This window comes from Eurosta solidaginis, chromosome 3 (genome assembly GCF_040869045.1).
Source record: "Eurosta solidaginis isolate ZX-2024a chromosome 3, ASM4086904v1, whole genome shotgun sequence".
Lineage (NCBI taxonomy): Eukaryota > Metazoa > Arthropoda > Insecta > Diptera > Tephritidae > Eurosta > Eurosta solidaginis.
This window is the reverse complement of record NC_090321.1, coordinates 16,212,829-16,238,955: the sequence shown is the minus strand read 5'-3', so window position 1 is coordinate 16,238,955 and position 26,127 is coordinate 16,212,829. Positions and strand designations below refer to the sequence as shown.

Genomic DNA, 26,127 nt, shown 5'->3' with positions numbered 1-26,127 from the left:
ATAAACGGACCAAACCATAGAGAACTCGTATATCAGAATAATAAATACTTATATGGATTAATTAGATATCTTTTAGTGGTAGTATTAAATGGGCTTTTGAATAAACTGTAAACAAAAAAAAAAAATTTCTAAAAACTGAGAATCCGATGGATTTATTTTTTTGTTATATTCTTAAATACAATCTAGCTGATCAAATAGAGTTAGTTATTACCTATTTTTCAATAAATGTATGAAATCATTGTAGTATAAAAGAGAAATGGATTTCTAATTCTTTCATTTGGATGACGAAATGTAGGGAAAGGTTAGTATACCAGGTTTAAGTATTTTTCTTGGGTTAATGTACATAAAGTCAAGGTACATTAACAGGTTGGGTGGGTAAAGACGAGGAGGGAAAATTTCATCTTTCCATTCCGCTTTTGTTATAAATTTTTTTTGTTTCGCTGCTTGAGTTTCGCTGGTTTTTTTTTTTTTTTTGTGTTGTATTTTTATCTCCGTTCATGAGGTAAATAGTGTTAAATACCCTGCATACAGATTTTTGTTTCGTACGAATTTCGCTGTATGTGACCGAGACAAGCCCACTCCCATTTCCCTGAACCAGACCGTAGCATAGCAAGGTATGCAGACCCGTCTCGGAAGCATGCGCCTGACCCTTTTTCAGTAGTAAAACGGCAGCATTCGGGAGAAGTTCGTTACAATCCTTAGCTGCGAAGGGATTGATGAGCGCAATACAAACCTTTATAGCTTCATAGCTTCTGCAACTCAATTGTCAACCTCACCTACGCGATGGGAATCCTGTTACAAATATGAATATATCATACACTCATGTTTTACCCATGGCCAGTTACGCGTAGCCCGCATATATTTATAGAAACGTGGGGTAAAACCCACGGGCATAAGCTAGTATCCTATAAATAAAAAATAATATTCACACCAAGTGCTTGTAATCGAAAAGATTTCGAACCAAAACGCAATAATACAATTTTTCAGACCAAAACGCAATTATCACAAACAACTATATGGCTTAACTTCAAATCTACTTTCTGTCCCATAAATGTGATTTTTTCATAACTGCAATAATATCATAAGTGTAATTTGAAAATGTGCCTCCATTTAAGACTGGGCGCTTTTTCTCATTTATCTAAAAACTTGTTATAAGTCAATTATTGCGTTTTGGCTTGAAAATCTAGTAAACCAATCTTCATCAGAGCTGCCAATAAAATTTTACAAAGGAGCAGCTCATAACAACGTGTTTCAGGATTTAACCCCTAAAAAATAAATAAAGACAATACTTTTATTTTTGGATTTATTTGAACATCTTCAAAATGGAGTTTTATTTTTACAGATGTATAATCCAATTGAAGTTATAATAAATATGCTTATATACATATACATATGTATGTTGTATTATTTATTGCTATATATATGTATGTTTTATATCGATTGCTGAGTGAAATCTCGGCTGCCGTTTCGAAAACGCCTTATCTGAGAAATCTTTTAAATAACGCCCTATTTCGGAATTTCTTTCAAAAACGCCCGCTCTCAGAATTCCATTGAAGAACGCCCTGAGCTCAAATTCAATACATTTTGACATTAATTGGGGCGTTTATGAACAACAAAAAAAGAAGCAGCCGAGATAGGTTGACATTTCACTCAGAAGTCGATATAGTGAATAATAAATCATGAACTATTTTTAGCTGAAAAATATTGGTGAAAAAAAATCGCTCTGTTAGTTAGTTTTGCCTATAGATGTGTGTGCATTACAGCGTATTATACAAAAACTTAAAAATGTTACGGGGATCCGTTGGAAAGACGAAAATAAAAATGTTTGAAACAGAGATGACGAATTTAAAAATTTTCAAAATATCGACATCATGATGAAATGAATATTCAGGTGTTTTCATCCCGTTTTTCCTTATTCTGACAAGTCCGGCATGCATAATTTAGAGGGTTGTCTATCATACATTACTGCCTTTGAACTCTACTACGATCGGAGTAGATTTTACTATACGTTTAGAAATATAATAACTATGTAAGCCGCTACCAGAATTTTATAGATATTATAGACACAATTTCGCAGAAAACTTAATTTTTTGAGGATATTTGTAGGAATAATTTAGCAATAAAAATTAGTACTTTTGTAGTACAAGTAAATACTGGCAAAAAGTGAGGTTATGTTGTTGACATCACCTTTATTATTTCATCATGATGTCCATGATACAAAAAATGGAGGTAGTTCCATTTCGTGTGACATTAGCCACTCGACTTTTGCGGGGACAATGACAATTTCACAAAAAAAAAAAACTATCAGATTGAAAAGTGTTACGAATTTTTCTAATTTTCATGGATTTCATATTAACGAATACGACTAAATTACTTTCATAGTTATTTTAAATAAAAAAGGAAAAAATATGATAGTACGAAATATCAGCCTAGAAAACAAAGTTTTTTTGTTTTTGGTGGAAGAAACTGGATCGAAGTACTTATGCAAAGCAAGGGAATACAGCCTTCTTAAGTGTTCGTACGCTTGCTCAGCAGAACATTTTGACAAAACATACACGTTTGTCAATTGCTTGCTTAAAGGAGGTCCTTATAATAATAGGGCCATGCTAGAACAACAGGATTTTTCGTGTATTTTTTTTCTGTCTAGGGGTCAAGCTGCCATAAAGATATGAGTTATTAACCAATGTACGAGTCATTATCCAGTATTTTTCAATAAAATTGCATGTTGTACTGTATTCTCAATCGATATATATGCACATAAATCGTGCTAAAGCATATTATTATTGTCTCAAATGACCATTGCGTTTTCATCCTAAAGGAAATTTCCATCTCGAAAAACCACAATTTCGCCTTAAACAGTAACGGTATGGCAACGCTTCTGGCAAAACAACAAACATTATGAAATTTCAAAAATCGCCAAATACATCAAAAAAATTTGAGTGGAACTACCTTCTTTTTTGTATCATGATGATTGCCGTCATCCAGTGAGTTTTACAGCTCCGGCTGACGCTCAATTCTCACGGGAATGGTCTGGATCATTGAGAAAAATTCGCACACGTGAAATGTGATAGGCAGATGTCGCCGCTGTTTTTCATTTAACTCATACGGCGAAAGGCCAAGCAGAGACATCTATTTTTGAAAAAGTAGGTTTATTAAAGGCAGCGTTGCCAGACTAAAAAGTAATTAACAAATTATCTGGCTCACAAATTGAACCAGATTTCTATCTGGATTTATCTGGCTGTTGTTGCATTTATATATAAAATTATTTAGCTGGCTCAGGATTTTGCCACCTGATGGCGGCAGATATCTGGTATATTTTTTTTGCTTGCAAAGCAAGGTTGCACATTTCCATGTGTTCTTGTATTTTCCATGAATTGGTTGTAAGCAAACACAATTATGCAAAAAAGGCGCTGGACTTAGACGGGCTATTGTTTAGAGCGGGGTTGAAGGCCACCTACGCATAGAGGTTTTGTGGACAAAACTATTGCTCGGCTCAGATTTTAGGTCAGCTGGAGGTAATTTTTTGGTTTCTTGTGAACATCTTTCGACAGAAGAAAAATATTAATCTTCCGTCTTCGTATTATTGATAACGGAATCAAAATGCGTCTACGATAATATATGTATATAACAATTGAAAACAAATATCGAAATAATGTATTTGTATGAATTTTATTTCGACATTTTTATTATTTTTATTTTTTTTCGACATTTCGTACCAGACCCCGTATATTATATGATATTAGGGATGATTACATTCAACACGGCGTCTACAGACCACAACCAACATAAAGCGAAGCTTGACGAAAACCGTAGCAAAGCATTGGCTTCGTAATTACTTTAAAAGCGGCAGCCATCAATATAAATTACAGCCACCAGTAGCGAAAAATTTAGAAAAAAATATTAATTATGTTTAAAAAAACGCCCAAAAGAATGATTTTAGCTTTTATTGTCTGTTATTTACTTCTATTTTAGTTTTTATTGACAAAAAAAAGGACACCACTCACTGTCGCTTCCCAGAAATAGAATTAGGTTTAATCTGGATACAACGACTTTCGTGATTGATTGTCGTGCCGCTCTGTTGCGCCGAAAATAACGACACTCATAAGAACATGTGTAAAAATAATAAGACAGATGTGGCGGCTACACCGCCGTCGTGAATGTGATCAGCCCTATTTTGTCTATGGGGTGTGCATTAGAGCGTATTATACAAAAATTTAAAAATGTTCCGCGATGAATTGAACAATTTACTTGTGTGAATAGTGATACTGATTTTTGCCAAAATTTCTTTATTTCACGCACGACTTTGCTGGGCGTTAGTTATATATTTGTGAGGGTATTAACCTAAGGCACATTTCGTTGCTAGCAACTTAACTTAAAACGCCAAACTTACTTGCGTGTATTTTCCTGAAAACATACCCTGAATTGAAATTTGACGATATTATAATTATGAGCCCATGAAAAATTATGCACTTAAGATATTATCAAAAAGATAGATGTACATTTATACAAAATGTTCATTTGGCTGCTAGCTAAAGAAGAAGAAGATCGAGAAGATCAAATAGAGAACTAGTTTCAATGCGAAAAAATGTTTTCCCCACTTCCTTGATGTTTTTCCAAGGCAGAGTTTTTAAGGAATACAATCCATGCATTCCCATTCATGGAATAACATTTTTGGATTGCAGCCTTTCTCTTTTTTTTTTGTTTTTTTGAAGTAATGAATAAATTTTTTTAGTCATTATTCCTTTTTGCTATTCCAAAATACTTAGGTATTCCTTTATGCATCCCTCAAGTGGTATGAACCAATTTGAAAAGCATTCCTCTTTTGAAATAACAAAATTTAAAAGTATTTCTCTAGTGAACAATTTCCTTAAAATCGGTTATTTCACATTGTTTCATGTTGAATGGCCATACTTTAAGGCCAAATTAAACTTCCTTAAGGGCAAATTAATGGTGACTTATAACCATAAAGCCATAACCAGATAAAACAGCTGATCGAACCTACCTTAGGGAAATGAATGTAATCGATTAATGGTGCCATACCATAACGCTAACGTCATAACCATACCATATCCAACCAATTGGTTTTTGGTTTCTCGCCATATCCATAACCTAAAAATATTTGAGTTGGTGAATTTAATAACTTTTTGTAGATTTTATTTATCGTTTTGGATACGTTATGACTAAGAGACTTATTTTTTGTGGAATATGTTTTTAATTTTTTGCGTTTTCGTAATTTTTAAGAAATTTTCACGACTTTTAGGTTAAGGCACCATTAATCGATCACATTGGAGATGGTTATGGATATGGGCATGGTTACGACTATGGCGTTAGAGTTAAGGAAGTTTAATTCACACTTTAGCCCTAACGCCATAGTCGTAACCATACCCATATCCATAACCATCTCCAATGTGATCGATTAATGGTGCCTTAACCTAAAAATAGCGAAAATTTCATAAAAATGAAGGAAACGCAAAAAATTACAAACATATTCCACAAAAAATAAGTCTACTCAAAACAATAAATAAAATACACAAAAAGTTAAAAAATTCACCAACTCAAATATTTTTAGATTATGGATATGGCGAAAAACCAATTGGTTGGCTATGGTATGGTTATGGCGTTAGCGTTATGGTATGGCACCATTAATCGATTACATTGATTTCCATAAGGTAGGTTCGATCTGGTTATGGTTTTATGGTTATAAGTCACCATTAATTAGCCCTTTAACCTTTGCAAACAAAAGGGTAAATGATTACACTAAAAGGTGCAGTTTATCAGTGTTAGTTTAAGCCACAGACATAATTTATCTTAGCTTTTCTCCGCCCCTTTGCTGGTAATAGCTCCGACACTGGCGCCATCTGATATTGAAAAGTATCCAACTCCCAAATTTTGTTGCAAGCAAATCATAAGAAAAAGAAATGAAATCAAATTTTTCACATAGATGTGTTTAACACAAGCTTATGCATTCCAGTAACATCGCCACAATCAACGAAGATACTGGGGTGGCTTTCCGTAATTCGATATCGAACAAAAACGAGTATCAAATAATCGTTTTTGCGTTCCGTAACACAATATCTCGTCGCGTCGTATTGAACGTTCGATACAAACTGTTCGATACCAAATTAGGTGTCGAATTGCTTTTCGTAAGCTAGAGTTTTTAATGCTTTTGCGATTATTTAAGGAATAATTTTAAGCTAAGGAGTCAGCAAACAAACGCTTTTCCCTATTGAAATTATTTTGATGATTCCAATATACTTTCGAAACACTTTTTGATACACGGGAAAAATGTACTCAAATTGAAATACGTAAACCAAAACTGTGTCGTTGAGCGTTCGATATCGAATTAAAGTATCGAGCTAACGAGCGTCGACTATCGAATTATGGAAAGCCAATCACAGCATTTATAAATATGAAGGAACTTCAGACTTGGCAATTAAAGTTTATTTCGTTTTGCCCATTCAAATTCAAAATTTCGCGAAGCACTGGTATAAACATTCTCCCCATACAACAAAAATACTTGCTAACATATTTTGTATCGTATTCATTTGTTATATTGCAGTTTTTAATTGCGAAAAATGTTAGAAAAGATACCAACGATTGGGAAAAATAATTTCACTTGCAAAGTGTGCCAGCACCCTTATCCAAAACAATGTCAAATTCTTCATTTGTTATATTGTAGTTTTAAATTGCGAAAAATGTTAGAAAAGTTACCAACGAGTGGGAAAAATAATTTCACTTGCAAATTGCGCCAGCACCCTTATCCAAAACAATGTAAAATTCTTCTTCTTATGCTTTGCTTGCAACAAAAGTTTGCAAGTTGGCTACTTTTTCATGTCAGATGGTGCCAGCGTCGCTCAATCTACCGTTCCCCATAAAAATACGTTCTATCTACTCATACTGCATAAGATTGAGTAAAACGCATCTATATGAAAAACTGCTTATGTGACTGGGCTTTAAGTTGCATAAAATTATAACCATTGTAAATTTTACCAAGTAGCGCAACTAACAGCTGATCGGTGAAAATTCGCACATTCACGCGCACAGTTCTCGACTCAGTTTCAAAAAAACTTTAGATTATTTAGCTCAAATTTTAAAGTGAGATACTCCTTACGAATTTATGTATATAGAATATATAAGGCGTTTTTGTTGTTATTAAAACAATATTTTTATTTTTATTAAAGCTTTTATCATTTTTTTTTAACTATGAAAAAACTCCGAACACCATTCCTTCATTATATGTCATTCGACTGCTTAGTCCACTTCCTTCCACTCTATTCGCAACATAACCTCAAAATAAGCTGCCAAACTATATAGTAAACAATCGTTATAACGGTCTTGCATATTAGTTGACAGTACTTTCAAAAAAACTATCCATTAGAATGAAGAAACATAAATAACCGTTGTTAAGTAATTTTTCGAATTAAATGTCATTTTAGTATTGAACAAGACACAGATCAATGCAGTCATGCATAGGATTACGGAATGCATTTCTCACCATTGCAATCCAGCGAATAAAAAGAAGGGAATAGAAAATATTTAGTTCGGAATAACAAAAAGGAATAATGACCCAACATTTTTTTAGTAATTATTCCGGAATTTCGAAAAATCTTCTGGGGCTGCAATCAGAGGAATAATTATTCCAAATGGAATGCATTCCTTAAAAACTCTGTCCCAAGGTTAGAGTTCAATCCCATGGCGCACATTTTCAATTTCCATACGCTCTAGTGTGAATATTTTGTATCTAGCGTATGTTTGTTAATATTTTTAAAATATTTGTAACATTTCATCAAAAAATAAATATAAAAAATGCGATTTATGCTGTTGAGCAGAGTTACACTTAATACATATACAAAGAGGCAATATTTTCTAAAATTAATTAAAGGCATTTACATACATACATTATGAAAAATTACACCACTCAAGAAATTATCTTCTCACTTTTTAACCCTTAAAGTCAATATATCAATGGTATTAAAATAATATAAAATAAATGCAAAGCATTATTAAAAACAATCAAATGAATTTATAACGCTTTACGACAATATTTATTTTTTCTGGATATTGCTCCAACTTATTTTTGAAGAGATGGAGTCATAAGTAAAAAAAAAGTAATTGCACCGTTTTTCGAAAATAACTTCCAAAATATATCATAACTTTTTTTAACTTAAGTTTACAAAAAAAAACTGGAAAAGAAAAATATGTATACCACAAATAACGAAAGAAGGTTCCGATTTGGAACTTCGAAAGAAGATATATGTTTTGGTGGCTAAAATTACTTATGACTCAATCTCTTAAAATATATTAACTTCAAATGTTAGCGGGTATAAAAGCAAATATACTTTTTTTTTAACTAAAAAGTTTACCTGACCGATATACAAGTTTTAGTACGAAACGAAAACTGAAGAACCAATCGACCAATTACACAGTCAAATTCGTATAGGATTTTTTTAATGGATGTTGTGGCAGCGCGCTGCCCCCAAGTGGCTCAATGAAACCAGGCTAATCCTGTTCACGCGATCGATTTATATATATGGCGAATTCTTTGTCAAATCAGCCATAATTCCTTAATAATAATGGCCAAATTACTTTCTAGAAATATTGTGGGGGTCGCTAAATAAGAATCCGATGTCGAATTTCAAATTCAAGATGGCGCCCAACATACAGAATTTACTAGAAATGGGTCAACATAAGAAAAACACTGTCCGCCATCTTGGATCCGCCATCTTGAATTTGAAATTTGACATCGGATTCTTGTTTAGCGACCCCCACAATACTTCTAATAAGTAATTTGGTCATTATTATTGAGGAATTATAATTTTTTCGATCATTTTTGACTAAAGAATGGCATTCTTTTTGCGAGATGCCTACTTGAGTTTTTTTTTTTCAGGTTAAAAAACACCTAACGGCATAAAAAACTACACTTCTTGACGAATTTTTTCGTGTGCTCAAAAAAAATGTTTCCCAAAATTGATATGGGCAGGGGTGGCTGATTTGACAAAGAATTTCCCATATATATATATACTTTTTTTTTTTTGTTTTTTTGTTTTTGCCGAGTCTTTGATGGGTAGCGGTTTGTCAAGCGTCGCGATCTGAGACTGCTCAGCTGCAGAAGAGATTTCATCAGCCAAGCGTAATACTTAAAGAGAACAGAAGCAAACGTATTATACATTAATTATTAAGAGTGGTGAGACCAGAGGTGTTTGAGTGACAGTTATAATCTTGGCATAAACGCCGAAAAGGTGCATTTTGTTCGTAATTCGTTCTACATTGTTTCAGTAGAAGAGGTTTGAAGTGTCTGGATGCCCGAGAGGGAACGCAGAAGTTCACTTCGTTCAGAAGGAATGGGCTCGAAATTGATCCATTTAAAAGTTTTGTCATAAATATTACACCAAGCATTTCCCTTCGACTAGCAAGAGTTGGAAGATTGATAAGCTTTAATCGATAAAAATTGACAAAAATTTCGGTTGAATTGACCAGTATTTCGGTTGATTTTACCAGTCTTTTTGTTTCAGTGTATGATACTTTTTAAAGTTTTTAAATAAGATTATACATCTTCTGAAGATATAAATGGAGCTCTGATTGAATAACACGATATCTCAATAGAGTAATTTGATTTGAAAAAGTCCGCAAAGAAGCCGGCGTTGAAGTAAATTTCGAATCTTGCGCGTAGATGTAACCATGCTTTGCACCGACAACAACAAATCAACCTTTATTTATCTCAGCATACAGCAAATACAAAAAGATTTTTCGTTTTTCGGCGAATTTAAAAAAAAAAAAACTCTCTTTGCGTATGATTTGTTATTAATGGGTTAACACTTCAGAGATTGTACTCAAAGTTCTCTAACGCAAGTTCAAACCAACTAGCAGTTATAGTCGCGCTGTACAGTAAAGAAGTTGCTGCTGTGGGTTGCACATTGCCGTTAAACAAATGGTTTGTTTCATATGAAGGCACACCACATGCAGGACCTACATTACGCATGAATACAGCTTTTTTGTACTGCGTTGTACCATACAGTGTGGGTGTGTACGCGCAGCTTTGAAATCAGAAGAAACCATTTATTTTTATTTTATTTTTTTAACTAACGATTTCGTTTCGACAAATTCGTAACGAAGTCGCATCAAAGAAAAGAAACCGGTTCCTAGTTGTTAAGTGTATTGCTACTAAAAGATGTGCAAATTTTTTGATAATGCCTGAGCAGTATAAACAAACCCCAACCGATTCCAAAAAATGAGAGCATCAATTTGAGTATTCCATTGCATAATCTCGTCAATCGGTTGTTTAAGTATACCATAAGTATATCATAAAATAAAAAAAAAAAAAAAATTGATTTCTTAATCTGTATGTATGTATGTATATGATATTAAACGTGCAAATTGTTCAATGTAACTTATACTGCAAACGATCTGCGCAACACAACCGTTTTACGGCTGTTTTAAATAATAAACGAAAAATTATAAAAAATTAATTCCAAATTACTGTCTACCCAAACCAAAGGGCAATTAAAATCTTAAGGAACTACAGCAAAACACATAATATGTACCATATCTTTTTACTGGTTTACAATTTATATTCTAACTGTAAAGAAAAGTAAATATAATTTTGAGTCTATACAAGATGACACAAATCAAAAGAAAAATTGCGTAGTTTAATTTTTTGTATTCTTCTACACCTTTTCCAGTTTAAGTTCAGAAATTTACATTTGAAATTCAGAAAATTGCAACTCAAGTAAAGAAAATTACAATTCAAGTTCAGAATTTCCAATTTAAATTCAGAAATTTGCAATTCAAGTTCAGAAATTCCAATTAAAAATACCGAAAACTACAATTCAAGTTCAGAAAATTACTATTCAAGTTCAGAAAATTACAATTCAAGTTCAGAAAATTACATTTCAAGTTCAGAAAATTACAGTTCGAATTGAGAAATTTATAAGTAGGGTGTTAATTTTCAAAAGTTATTTTAATTAATTAATTTTGTACTTATATGTTACTTGCGGAAATGTTGATGCTTCGTTGATTATGATGCCACAATTGTGGCTTGGGTATAGTGTACCCCAAGTTTTCTTCAAGGTGTGTACATCCGGAACCTTGAAATCAAATGGAGGATAATTCTTTGCAACAAGTGCATGATGACGGTACGGCCAAGAAATTACTTCAGTCGAAACAGCAGTTTGGAAGCAATGGAATGGAGAGACCTCCACACACTTGCGAAGGTGGAGGAAGACTTGACCTCTCATGGTGCTCCCAATCGCCGTCAGTTACCGCGAAACAGGGAAAGCTGGCATGATTTGTTACGAAATTTCCAAAATCGCGATTAAGTGCCAATTCATGATGAATGATGATGAGCGAGAGTTTTTTCTTCGCTATTTCGAAAAATTGATTTAAACGAGTTAAGATGTCCAATGCCTCCTTAACACATAGATACCATCTTACATACATTTATTTCCATTGGATGAAAAAAAAAATACCCGACAAATTTTCTGAACTTGAATTGAAAATTCTGAACTTGAATTGTAATTTTCTGAACTTGAATTGCAATCTTCTGAATTTAAATTGTAATTTTCTGAACTTGAATTGGAAATTTCTGAACTTCAATTGGAAATTTCTGAATTTAAATTGGAATTGTAATTTACTGAACCTGAATTGAAAATTCTGAACTTGAATTGTAAATTTCTGAACTTAAATTGTAAATTTCTGAATTTAAATTGGAAATTCTGAACTTGAATTGTAATTTTCTGAACTTGAATTGCAATCTTCTGAATTTAAATTGTAATTTTCTGAACTTGAATTAGAAATTTCTGAACTTCAATTGGAAATTTCTGAATTTAAATTGGAATTTCTGAACTGGAATTGTAATTTACTGAACCTGAATTGAAAATTCTGAACTTTAATTGTAAATTTCTGAACTTAAATTGTAAATTTCTGAATTTAAATTGGAAATTCTGAACTTGAATTGAAATTTTCTGAACTTGAACTGGAAAAGGTGTAGATCACTACTAAGAGTTCAGTTTAAAAAAAAAAAACCTACTAAGGGATTTCTTGCTTATAATTTTACAATCCCTAGCGCGCCTTTGAAACTACCCAATGTTTGCTCTGCGTTCTCGACCAATATGAAAAAGAGCAATGAAATACAAACAAACCCTTTGGGCATTAATTAGCTCACAATTGCACACCTAAACTAATAATTCGAAAATACAGCGTAAAGCGGATTGTTATTTGTTTAATTTCCAAAAAAAAAATTACGTTCAATATTTAAGATTTAAATAAAAATTATGTAAAGAATATCAAATGATCAATTCAATAGTATAACAATAATAAACGTGCATTGTAAAAAAGCCAATAAAAAGATATATACATACATTGATATACTGCTTATTCAATCATATTCGTCGACATTTTTCGATATACAATAACATATTCAAGATACTTGGGGGAAAATGTAAATTATGAAAAGAAACATGTTTACTTGACAACCAAACTAGGTTAGTGGTTTGTCATGATATGTGACCCGGCCTATGAAAAGGTGGCTTATGACTCAAAAAAAGAAATTGCGAGAAACCGCTGTTGTTTTTTTTAGTCATAAGCCACCTTTGCATAGGCCGGGTCACATATATAGGTTAAAACAAAACAAGAGCACTGATTCTATTTCTGAATAGTGTATTCTAGCTATCGGAAAAAAATAATTAGCAATATAAAACTATGGTTGATTATGAGCTTAAATATTGTCGGTCCGATAACTGTATATTTTTAGTTATGGTCTTTTGTATGCTGCTAGCTCATTCCTCCTTTGCGTAATAGACGGTTCTGACGTATTAGCAAAATAATCATTGTATGGTGTATTGAGAGCACTTGACGGATCCTTTTGTTGCTGTTGTAGCAATGGCAATTGACGCGAAATTACAGTCCTACTTGTCTGATCAACAGCTTAAGAAAATTAAATTATTTTTATTCGGCAGAGAAATTAAAGAAAAAATTACCTTCTGATTCGTTTTTATCATTAATATCTATGATATCTGATAGGTCATACATTGGTTGATAAGACATCATTTCTGATCCTTAAAAGAATGAGAGAAAGAAGAACACATTTTTTTTAATATTATGTAGGAGTTATGTATACACTGAAAGAAATGGTGCTAGTATAATCAACAAATCGGTTCTGTTGTTCTTGACTTAACGGAGATTCAGTGAAATTGATCGAATTATGGTTTATTCGACCGAGTTCTTTGTTAAGCGAAGAAATTAGTTTAGTCATTTCAACAGAAGAGAAATAAAGTCAGAAGACTGATATGACTATATTCATCTTATTGTACTGTTAGTCATACTGATTCAAATTAGTGCTTTCGTATAACACAGTTGACTTTCTTGCTCAATAAGACAATTGAGTACTGAACTGCTTCGTGGCTTATGAGCGCTTAATCATTTTACGAAGCATGACTATATAAATGTATTTTAGTGGATATAAGTGCTTGATATTCTTTGTTTGTGTACGCACTAGTACTAATTTTTTGGTTAGTCCACTAATAACCTTAAAGCATGAATAATTGCAGCTCACTGGCGTGTACGATATGGGTATCAAATTCAAGGTATTAATGGGGGTTTTAAAAGGGAGTGACCCCTAGTCGTATATGTGAAGACGTTTTCGAGATATCGACCAAAATGTGGGACAGGGTGACCCAGAACATCATCTGTCGGGTGCCGCTAATTTATTTATAAATGCAATAGCACGAACAGTATTCCTGCCATGATTCCAAGGGCTTTTGATTTCGCCCTGCAGAACATTTTCATTTTCTTTTACTTAATATGGTAGGTGTCACACCCATTTTACAAAGTTTTTTCTAATGTTATATATACTTTGCGCAAAAAAATCAATCCAATCACCATGTTTCATCCCTCCTTTCGTATTTGGTATAGAATTATGGCATTTTTTTTTTTTCTTTTTCGAAATTTTCGATATCGAAAAAGTGGGCGTGGTCATAGTCGGAGTTCGCCCATTTTTAATACCGAGATAAGTTGAGATAAGTACGTGAACTAAGTTTAGTAAAGATATATCGATTTTTGTTCAAGTTATCGTGTTAACGGCCGAGCGGAAGGACAGGCGGTCGACTGTGTATAAAAACTGGGCGTGGCTTCAACCGATTTCGGTCGTTTTCACAGAAAACAGTTATCACCATAGAAGCAATGCCCTTACCAAATTTCACATGGATTGGTAAATTTTTGTTCAACTTATGGTATTAAAAGTAATCTAGACAAATTAAATGAAAAAGGGCCGAGCCACGCCAAAATTTTTCTAATTTTCTATTCTGCGTCATAAGGTCAACCCACCTACCAAGTTTCATCACTCTATCTTACTTACTTACTTACTTAATTGGCGCTTAACCGTCTAAACGGTTATGGCCGTCCAACAAAGCGCGCCAGTCGCTCCTTCGCACCGCCAACCGGCGCCAATTGGTCACACCAAGGGAGTTTAAATCGTTTTCCACCTGGTCCTTCCAACGGAGTGGGGGCCGCCCTCTACCTCTGCTTCCATAGGCGGGTTCCGATAGAAACACTTTCTTGGCCGGAGCATCATCTTTCATTCGCATAACATGGCCTAGCCAGCGCAGCCGCTGCGCTTTAATTCGCTGGACTATGTTGATGTCTGCGTATAGCTCGTACAGCTCATCATTAAATCTTCTTCGGTACTCGCCATCGCCAACGCGTAGAGGTCCATAAATCTTTCGAAGAACTTTTCTCTCGAACACTCCCAAAGCCGCTTCCTCTGCTGTTGTCATGGTCCATGCTTCTGCCCCATATAGCAGGACGGGTACGATAAGTGACTTGTAGAGTACGATTTTCGTTCGCCGAGAGAGGACTTTACTTTTCAATTGCCTACCTAGTCCAAAGTAGCATTTATTGGCAAGATTGATTCTTCGCTGGATTTCAGTGCTGATGTTGTTGCTAGTGTTGATGCTGGTTCCCAAATAAACGAAGTCTTTTACTATTTCGAAATTATGGCTGCCAACAGTAGCGTGGTTGCCAAGGCGCATATGCGCTGACTCTTTGCTCGATGACAGCAGGTACTTCGTTTTGTCCTCATTCACCATCAAACCCATCTTTACCGCTTCTTTTTCCAGCTTGGAGTAAGCAGAACTAACAGCGCGGGTGTTTAGGCCGATGATATCAATGTCATCAGCATATGCCAGTAATTGCACGCTTTTATAGTATATTGTTCCAGTGCGGTTAAGTTCTGCAGCTAGTATAATTTTCTCCAGCATCAAATTAAAGAAATCGCACGATAGGGGGTCACCCTGTCTGAAACCTCGTTTAGTTTCGAACGGCTCGGAGAGGTCCTTCCCAATTCTGACTGAGCTGATGGTGTTGCTCAACGTCATTTTGCACAGCCGTATAAGTTTTGCGGGGAAACCAAATTCAGACATAGCGGCATATAGGCAGCTCCTTTTCGTGCTGTCGAAGGCGGCTTTAAAGTCGACGAAGAGGTGATGTGTGTCGATTCTCTTTTCACGGGTTTTTTCCAAGATTTGGCGCATTGTGAAAATCTGGTCGATGGTAGATTTACCAGGTCTGAAGCCGCACTGATAAGGTCCAATCAGCCGGTTCACGGTGGGCTTCAATCTTTCGCACAATACACTTGAAAGGACCTTATATGCGATATTAAGAAGGCTGATTCCACGATAGTTGGTGCATTTTGCAGTATCCCCCTTCTTGTGGACTGGGCAAAGAACACTTAGATTCCAACCGTCGGGCATGCTTTCGTCCGCCCATATTTTGCTAAGAAGCTGCTGCATGCGCCTTACCAACTCCTCGCCGCCGAACTTGAATAGCTCCGCAGGCAATCCATCAGCGCCCACGGCCTTGTTGTTTTTCAATCTGGTTATTGCTATTCTAACTTCGTCATAATCGGGCGGGGGGACATATATTCCATCATCATCGATTGCGGGATCGGGTTCTTCATCTCTGCGCGGTGAATTGCTGCCTCCATTTAGGAGAGCAGAGAAGTGTTCCCTCCATAATCCGAAATGACCCTGACGGGATCCCGAAAGTCATCCAGGAATGATACCGGAAGGATCCCCAAATGATCCCGCAATAGTCCCGAAATAACTCCGACATATTCACGTACTTAGCAATGAATTCAAGTTGCCAGTTTTGATATTTTTATATACAAGTGGGTGTGACTTTAATTCGATTTTAAAACTTTTTCCGTCGGCATGTACAAATACAAATATGAAGTTCGCTTACCAATTTGCAAAAATATTGCTCAAAGTATGTACGAGTTATCGCACTTGAAAGTCCAAAAAATTTTATTTCGAAAGTAGTTGGTGCCACGCCCATTGTCCAAAAAAATTATGTGGATCAACTACATGCAATGTCAGTAATTTACGTGCCAAATTTAAATAACGTGGCTTCTTTAGATATTCAAATATTGCATGTTGTGTGCGGAAATTTCTATATACAGAAAGAGGCGTGGCTACTGACCGATTACGACCATTTCTTTTTTTGGAAAGCTTTCCTATCATAGCAGACTGCGGTTTACCAATTTTCACTCTAATAGTTGTATTGGAACGAAATTTATTGCAAAAATCCACTGCAAGTTCACCATTTATACTACGAGATTTTCGATCTAGTTTGTTTATGATAAATTTCTAGTATTATTAACAGAAATTTTAAAAAGTCCATAAGGTTTTAAATTTTAGGAATCCAGGAGAATCGATTGGTACCAAATTTTTTTAATTCGGATAAGCCGTTTCTTTGTTATCAAGCGGGACTTTTATTTCGGCCTTAAAAAATATAAGTCCTTTTTTCGGGACTTTTATTTTTAAAAGTCCGAGTTTACCTAGTTCTATCGGACTTAAAAAATAAAAATACAGATTTTACTTTTATATGTGGACTTTTATGGAAAAAGTTCGAAAAATAAAAAGGATGCATGATTCGACATGATATTGCTATAGGAATACCTGCGAACTCAAACATTTTCACCTAGGAAAATTTTTCGACCAGGACTTTTTCGACTCCGAAAAAAAAAAAAATATTATTTTCCGTCCCTGCAAAAAAGAGCTGTATATCAATGGTATTTCATTTCCCAAGTGGATTTATAACAATAAATAGGAAAAACTTCAAATTTTAAGAAATGGGCGTGGCACCGCCCCTTTTATGGCTAAGCAATTTTCTATGTTTCGGGAGCCATAACTCGAAGAAAAATTAACGGATCGTAATAAAATTGGGTACACAAATTTTCCTTATAGCAGAAAATATTTCTAGTAAAAATTTACGAGATCGCTTAAAGACCACGCCCACTTTTATATAAAAGATTTTTAAAAGGGGCGTAGACGAAAAAGAGCTTTGTATCAATAAAATTTTACTTTCTAAATTGAATTATAACACTAAATTGGAAAACACTAAAATTTTTGAAAATGGATGTGGCACCGCCCCTTTTATGACTAAGCAATTTTCTATGTTTCGGGAGCCATAACTCGAAGAAAAATTAACATATCGTAATGAAATTGTGTACACATATTTTCCTTATAGCAGAAAATATTTCTATTAAAAATGGACGGGATCGGTTAAAGACCACGGCAACTTAGATATAAAACAAGTTTAAAGGGGTCGTAGACTAGAATTATAAGCTATAATTAAGCAAAAAATAGTTTTGAATCAATGATATTTCACTTATCAAGTTTTATTGTAAGAGGAAATTGGGAGAAATTTTTTTTAAACGGGCGGTGCCCCGTGTTATGTAATAATTTATCTGAAATGAAATGTGCAATTGAAGCTCACGCTGAGTATATAATGTTCGGTTACACCGAACTTAGACACCTTTACTTGTTTGAAGATAACCTGATGCCTCAGCGATGTTTTACAATATATGGCAACACCTCCACCTCTTGCCCCGGTTTTCCTATCATTCCGCGCCAATGTGTAATCGTGTAGTTTATAAAATTCATCCTCAATATCCTCTCTAAACCAAGTATCAGTCGCACAAAGTATGTCAATTTTTGTATTTTGCAAAATTTGGTTCATGTAATCAAGTTTCTGTAAATTAAGACTACGTGCATTTATGTGGCAAAGCTGCAAACCTGTATGACTGTTGCTGACAAGGCTTAAAATGGTCTTGAGACATTCGTTGTCAGTACTCAGATACTCATTTTCACTGATCGTTAGGATTAACGCACTTAGCGCTACGTAATGTGGAATTGAAAATAATAAAGAAAAAGAGGAATTTGCAAATAATAAACATACATATGTATTTGAAAAAGTAAGAGAGAAAGATAAAAAAGTAAATGTATCATCTATATCTATATCTATAAATCTTATACAATAAAGTCGCTAAATGCCATGTACGCACATAAGTTCACACAGAATGCTCCGATTTTAAAACGGGTTTTTGCATTTGAAATTTGAAGGTGTGTATTATAGGGCAAATTGCCAAAATGTAGTAAAAAATCATAAAATTTTTGTTTACGCGGCTATAACTAATAAACGGATGGATGGATTTAAAAAATTCAACTTTTCAGTAAAACTTTGAAATATTTACCTTCGTTCTGCATCAAAAAAAAAATACTTCATTCCTTTCTTATATCAGCCAAATTGTTTAAACAAAAGTAACATTTTTACCAAAAAAATGCGTGTGTGTGGTTGTTCGGTGTCAACTGTGCGCGCAAATTGCTTTTGAGTGAGGCATGATGAGACATACGTACACATATAGTATTCGCTGCGTTATTTAACTTCGGGCGTAGGTTTATAGGTATGTATGGATGAATGTACATTAGGCCGGGTCGATTTGTGGGGAGGCAAAAAAATCGCCCATTGCTCTGTGAAAATCATATTCTAGGGATCAAAATAAGAATCTTTGCCGAAAGAACCATACCTCTAAAACGAATTCTGATGTCCCCCAATTTGGGTCGAACTTTTGGGTAGGGGCAAATTTTGAAAAATCCCACTTTGACCCATTTAGAGTGCTCCAATCGAGTCCAAATGTATGACCGACCCCCACTAACCAAGGCATCACTGTGATGCATTTGCATGTCGTAAACATAGTTGTGTGGGTTTTTTATTCAACCGTTTTAAAAAATTAATGTATCACTGTGACACAATTGCAGATCGTAAAATTGCTTCAAACAAATGCCGAAACGGAAGTTCGTTGAAGTGTAGAAGGCAAACGAACCAATGCAATGGTCTTTTTAACAGCAATTCGAATCGTCGTATAATTCCACCGTGTGGGCCAGTGTTTGTTGGCTCACCGTCAGTGCATATTCCAATTAATGCATCCAGTGATATATTTTTATCGTTGAAAAAACCATTTAATTTGGTTGTTTTGTATTCAGCGGTTTCATGTTCCAGTCTTACGTAACCAATCAATTCAGAATTGGGCTCCCTCAAAATAACAAGATGGTTCTTTTGCCATCCTAGTATGATACTTCTCATCAATTTTATCTATCGTTAAAATATCATCTTTTCTGTCATCGAATGAAAACGCTAACAAATTGGTATCATCTAACCGTTTGCGGAGCACTTCTTGTCTGCATTTCGCTTTTTCTCTGCGAACTTTCGATTTATCCATGATGAGAGGTTTCCCATGCTTATCTTTAATTTTAAAATCTTGCAAAAGAGCGGTTCCCAATGCTGATGCTACTCTGTCAGGCACACCAAATCTGTCAAATACCAAGGCAAAGTTAAAACAATCGTATCTCTCTGTGTATTGTGAACTTGTGCTTCTATCCATATCTTCTTGAACCGGTGGCGGTGCGTATGTTGAATCATCGGGATCTTGGTATGTTGGCATTAATGACATAGACGTTGCTCCTTGCGCTTCAGTTTCCATCATAAATGCATCCATTGTTAGTCTTCTCTGATTATGTTGATCGTGCATGAACTCTTTGAGGCGTTCGTGAACCCAGCCGCATGCACATGAAGCTGCCTTCAAATCGTATTTACATGTTCCAATGTAAAAAATTGTTTCCAGAGATTTTACATACTCTGTAAATTGTTGGGTGTTGTTTCTTCTCTTGATTTGCTCTTGATACTTGTCAAGCAATTTATTCAATTTATTAAATACACTTTTTTTCTGTATTATTTCCATACAAAGTTTTTCCCAAATTCCAATCAACTTATCTTGTACTTGAATAGTGAATGATTTATGGGAAAACTTTTTTTGTTCTGTTTTAGCACCTTCGCTTCAGTAAAAATAATATCTCAAGATATCCAGATGGGTTGGTAAATTAAGATCAGTTAAATCAGTAGACACACCCAAAACAGTAACATCATGCTTGGGTATATGACTCATTGGGTTCCGATAGTTGTTTATGTAGTTGCTTCATCTTGCGGTGTAGAGGATGGTGGATTCATTGTAAACTTTTTGATTTGGAATGGTCACTTCACTTATTATTATTTTTTAAATATTTTTTTGTCTGAAATTAGCACTTCACACTTTGATTTCTTCACAACGACTTAATGCATACACAAAAACTGTTGCGTTATATATGGTCTACGAGACGAGGTAATAAGAATGAAATGGTAATTTCAATTCTACCTGCTGTGTCTTGTGGTGGCTTAAAAAAAACAGCACAAGCAATTTTACGATCTGAAATTGTGTCACAGTGATACCTTCATTTTTTAAAACGGTTGAATAAAAAACCCACACAACTATGTTTACGACATGCAAATGCATCACAGTGTTGCCTTGGTTTTAAAAGGGTTGTAAAAACGCTAATTTCTAATAATTTTTTTTAATTTCTTTTCTATTACTAAGTTAAATTCATTTTTTCATTTACATATGTTCTGACTAAATAAATTTCTAAAGAGAAAAATAAACTCCAAAAAGAAAAAACATAGGCATTTCGCTGATTTTTTCATGTAAAGTGCAAAACCGGCGATTTTTTTAAATGTTTGTATGGTGAACCCCCAGGGGGGTTTCAGGGGTGTGCCACTGGCATCGGTGGGTCGGGCCTTCAAAGTTAGTGGGGGTCATACATTTGGACTCGATTGGAGCACTTTAAATGGGTCAACGTGGGATTTTTCAAAAATTTGCCCCTACCCAAAAGTTCGACCCAAATTGGGGGACATCAGAATTCGTTTTAGAGATATGGTTCCTTCGGCAAAGTTTCTTATTTGGATCCCTAGAATACGATTTTCACAGAGCAATGAGCGATTTTTAAATCGACCCACCCTAATGTACATCACTACATAGTATAAAACAAAGTCGCCTTTTCTGTCACTATGTCCCTTTGAATGCTTAAACCTTTAAAATTACGCAACAAATTTTCATGCGCTTTTTTTTAATAGATAAAGAGTGATTGAAGAGGAAGGAACGGATGAACATATGAACCAGGAGACAGACATAGGATAATTTTTATCCCGTTCTGGCCAGGGTCTTGAGATCAAAACGTGGACCTGGGTAATCCTGGCATATGTTTGTACAATATGGATATCAAATAGAAGCTGTTTATGTACTTTGATACGGGGTATTTTTCGTACCCGCGGGTGACTAGAGTCTCGAGATATAGACGAAAACGTGGACGCGGGACCACATACCAACCCACCAGACCAGAATGTGTTTATAGAATATAGATAACAAATGAAAGCTGTTGATGAGTGCTTTAGTAAAGGGTAGTTTTCATACCTTTTGGTGAGTAGGGTCTCGAGATTGAGGCCAAAACGTGGACCCAGGTACCCCTAGAAAGTGTTTATACAATATGGATAACAATTGAAAGCTGTTGATGAGTGCTTTAGTACAAGGTAGTTTTCATATCTATTTGTAACTAGGGTCTCGAGATATAGGCCAAAACGTGGATCAGGGTAACACAAGGATGTGTTTTTACATTATGGGTATCAAATTGAAGCTGTTGATGTGTGTTTCAGTACAGAGTAATTTATACCGCTGGGTGACTGGGGTCTCGATATATAGGCCAAAACGTGGACCCGGATACCCCTAGAATGTGTGTGTAATATGGATATCAAATGAAAGCTGTTGCTGAGAGCTTTAAAGTAATTTTCATTGTGATATTCGATTTAGTCTAATCAACCTGGCAGAACTGATAAATATGCATGCGAAGCCGAAATAAACATGAATTAATAATACCCACATATGTACCTATTTACATACGTCCCATTCGATTTCCCAGAAATTTAGTATATAAATTTGCCTATATTAGTATTACGAACCGGGAAGTAGACCAGAGACGGACTGGGACTGGGATTAGGACTAGGACTGAGACTCGGAGTGGGAGTCGGAATGAGACTGGAACAAAATACATACCACACTCTGGGACTGGCAAAAAGGGATGAAGAAGAAGGGGAAAAACTTGAGAGAAGAGAAAAGAGGGAAGGAGACTGAGAAAGAGATAGAGACGACGATAGAGATAGATGAAGCGGAAAAGACGGAGGGAGGAGTGAATAAAAAGATTAAGAAAAAGTGAACAGGGCGGAGAGCAGAGGTAGACGGAAAAAGCTTATTAAATTGTATGCCAAATTTAGGGCAGAACAACGTCTGACGGGTCTGCTATTTATATATATTTTGGAAAAAAACTCAACTCTCTTGGCCCCCTCTGCTAAAGAATTTTTTTTTTATATTTTCTGAGGATGTCCAAGCACTTGAATATCACTCTTTGAAAAAATATAAGTATTATACATAAGTAAATAGCAACAGAACTTGTTGAGATTTAAAATCAATATATATACTTACCCTTTTTATCACCTTCCAAACTCAAGCCGTAGGGTCCCAAGACATCGGAATCATTGAAAAGCTAAAAAACAAGCAACAATTTGTGTTTAATTATCTAAATCTACACAGTACATGAGTTTCCAAACTTTTTCCGACGACGTGTATGTTAAATATGTTTTTTTTTGTGCAAATCTTTACAAATTTTGAAACAATAAATTTTGTCATTTTATAATAAAGTTTTTTACGTCATTTGCATGATTCAATTACTAGAGGTTTGTTCTCTAACGACAGCAGAGCTACGACAATCCCGAGATAAAAAATCAAGACGGATTGCTTTCGCGAAGTATGGTTGCACATTTAATAGCATATTTGTAGTCCCAGTTGGTGTTCGGTAAAATTTTTAATTTTTTACTTAATATTTCGTGAAACGATAATGAGTTATATTGTTTTTGTCTTTTGCAAAAGAGAAACGGCAAATTTACTGCGAGCTTTAAATGGAGACTTTCACTTGAGCAGAAGAATTCAATATACAGCTAAGTGTAGCCTTGTTACAAAGAATTTTTTTTGAACGCTAAACAGTGCAAAAAGGTCATCTTTTCTTTAAAACTGATACAATAAGTTGTGAAAGTGAATATTTTGCCAAACGCCGATTCATTGTGGTTGTTTAGCACAACAATTTCAAGGGGTTGCCAGCACAATTTATAGCTTCTCCAACCCAATTGTCAACATCACCTACCCGTGACAAATCCTAGAGGGTTCCACGTGATCATACTAAATCATTCCCGAGATGGTCGGGCTAGTACCTTAATGGTGCTTGTTACCAGAACGTATTGGATCTATATCCGGCAAAGGACTACCAACATCGATAACACTCCCCACAACCTTCGGGGAGTGGCCTTATACCTACAACAACAAAAACAACAACAGGAAAAGTATGTCGCGAATGAAAAGGTAAACACGCTCAAGAATTACCAGATTACCCCTGTTGAAACAGCAAGTTTTCTTGGACTCCCGTTAGAGGATATTGATGACAATTAGTGATCGGTCGCACCTATTGGATGGGGCGAAGCACTGCTACAACAACAATTACCACATTTTCTTATAGGATCACTACTATTTCTAATGTTTTTTTTCATGAGTCCATTTTCTGGTCCAATTTTAGGAGTTAAACCAACGGTTGCTTAATAATTTTGGTTTAGGTTTCGTAGGTATACGTAAAATTCTATGGCGTTAACACAATGCGATTCAAGGGGTTGATAACCGTAATTCACACTTTAAGCGCTTCACCGCATCCGCAAACAAATTGTTAACCTGTTAGAAATGAATGTATCAAACACATATTTAGCAGGGAAAGGACCATCAGCACCGATCACACTCCCCCAAATCGCTACAACAATAACAACAACGTAAAAACAATTCAGCTTTGGTCTGCACTAATTTGTCAGTAGAGAGTGCACGATTCCTTGGTCCGCAGTCTTCACAAAATTTCCTTTTGCAAGCACTCTAGAAGACCAGTAGATCCTGGTATATGTTATGAATTTGAAAAATTATAAATAAAACAAGTAAGGACGGGACTGTCTTCGGCTGTGCCGAAGACTTCATACCTTTCATGAATGGGGCTGAACTATAATTTAATCCCATACGTGATCTCCAAATAATCGGCTGTATAAGATAAGAAATATATAGTGAACAGATGTACATACCTAAACGATTTTTAAGATATATATAAAATAAAAAATAGGTAGGTACTTTGTGTGAGGATGCAAAGTTTCACGTTTTTTGTGGTCTGCATGTAAAAACTATGACTACGAGTCACGTATTTCAACAATATATGACGTAGACGTAAGTATTTGATGAAATTTGAAGCTTCCATCCGTAAAAAAGGGGCAAAAATTACAGTTTATATGGGGTATATAATATATATACCACCGATCTCTACGATTTTTTCAGACAATATATGCTATACACGTAAGCATTTGGTGAAATTTGAAGCTTCTAGCTGTTAAAATGAGGCTAAAATTGCAAAAAAGTATATATATATAGTATATATATTGTTTGTGATTTGTCCAGTGTTATCAAGTTTGATATCCTTTATAACTGACCATGATCTAATTTTTTGCTGCTTAGATATAAACAGAGATCGTAGTCATCTAAGCTGGTCCTTTACCTATCGTGGCTTCCGCAACGTAAACGAAACTGCCCTTTTTTCTGATCTTAGTATTATTGACTGGAGCTTATGCTGGATTCTTGAAACTATTGACGAAAAACTTGATTTTCTTGTAAGTGTCCTTAAATCTGTTTTTGACAAATATTTGCCTGTACGTGAAGTCTCTGTTAAGTGCTCGTCTTGCCCCTGGTTTACGAAGAATGTTCAAATTGCTATCAAAGCGAGAAATAGGTTGCATTCTACGTGGAGAAGAAGACCTACGCAGGAAAATTGGCGTCTTCAAATTTTCTAGAAATAGGGCTACATATATAACAAGGCTAGAGAAACGAAAGTATTATGGTTTCAAGCTGAATACAGCACTCCCTACTAGCGTCCTGTGGCGCAATATTAAAAAGTTACAAGTTTATATCAAGGAAAAGGTGGTGTGCTTACTCCCCTGATGTGGTAAACAATACGTTCCTTTCAAGTAGCACGTCATGTGTTGCAATTCCTCCGCTTGTACCCAGTGAAGCTAGTTGTTTCCAAGGACCGCAGTTTGAATTTTCCACAGTCTCTGAATATGATGTGGGAGGGTGTGTATTCAAAATACACTCCAATGCCGTAGGCGAGGATGGGCTGCCGATCAGGTTCATTAAACTGGTTTTACCATATATTGTTGGAACCCTTACCCACATCATAAATCATGCCATTACCACCTCTTGATTTCCTAGTCTGTGGAAAGTGGCAACTGTTTTACCTATAGCTAAAAAAAAAAGTGGTGCTAGCTCTCCGTCTAATTTTCGTCCGATTAGTGTCCTGCCAGCCCTTTCGAAGGTTTTTGAAACAATAATGCATGGTCAGATTTCTAGACATATTAATGAGCATAATCTACTTTCCCCCTTCCAGTCAGGCTTTAGAAAAAATCATAGCTGTCCAACTGCAATGCTTAAGATCTTGGATGATCTGAGAACTCCTTTTGACGATAATCATTTAACGTTGTTATGTCTGCTTGATTTCTCCAAGGCATTTGATTCGGTCAATCATACGCTCTTATCCAGCAAGCTGAAATTTTACTTTGGATTTAGTAATCATGCTCTGAGCTTAATGAATATCTACTTAACATCAGATACCAGCGCGTTCGAATTGGTTTTGAGATGTTACAACTGAAAGAGCTGACTATGGGAGTACCCCAGGGATCCATTCTTGGCCCTCTAATTTTCAGCTTCTTTCTTAATGATATTTGGCTGATGTATTGTGTGGCTGATGATATTTTTGGAGTGTGTCAATATGAGAGACTTCATGCGTATGCGGATGATATCCAGCTCTATTT

The 26,127-nt window shown here is 35.2% G+C and overlaps 1 protein-coding gene across 16 annotated transcripts in view; it reads right to left on the bottom strand.

Moving 5' to 3' along the window:
- Positions 1–5,678: 5,678 nt before the first annotated feature.
- Hsf (Heat shock factor) overlaps positions 5,679–26,127 on the bottom strand; it is a 55,140-nt gene continuing 34,691 nt past the window's right edge. For 13 of the 16 annotated variants that reach the window (XM_067771093.1, XM_067771082.1, XM_067771090.1 and 10 more), the window contains 3 exons: positions 22,673–22,733; positions 12,975–13,052; positions 5,679–12,921 (listed from right to left, as the gene is read on the bottom strand). In XM_067771093.1, coding sequence (XP_067627194.1) covers positions 12,749–12,921; positions 12,975–13,052; positions 22,673–22,733 — 312 coding nt within the window. In that variant the 3' untranslated portion in view covers positions 5,679–12,748. The remainder of the gene's footprint in view (positions 12,922–12,974; positions 13,053–22,672; positions 22,734–26,127) is intronic. The other 3 variants (XM_067771092.1, XR_010950513.1, XR_010950512.1) reach the window with 3 other exon arrangements.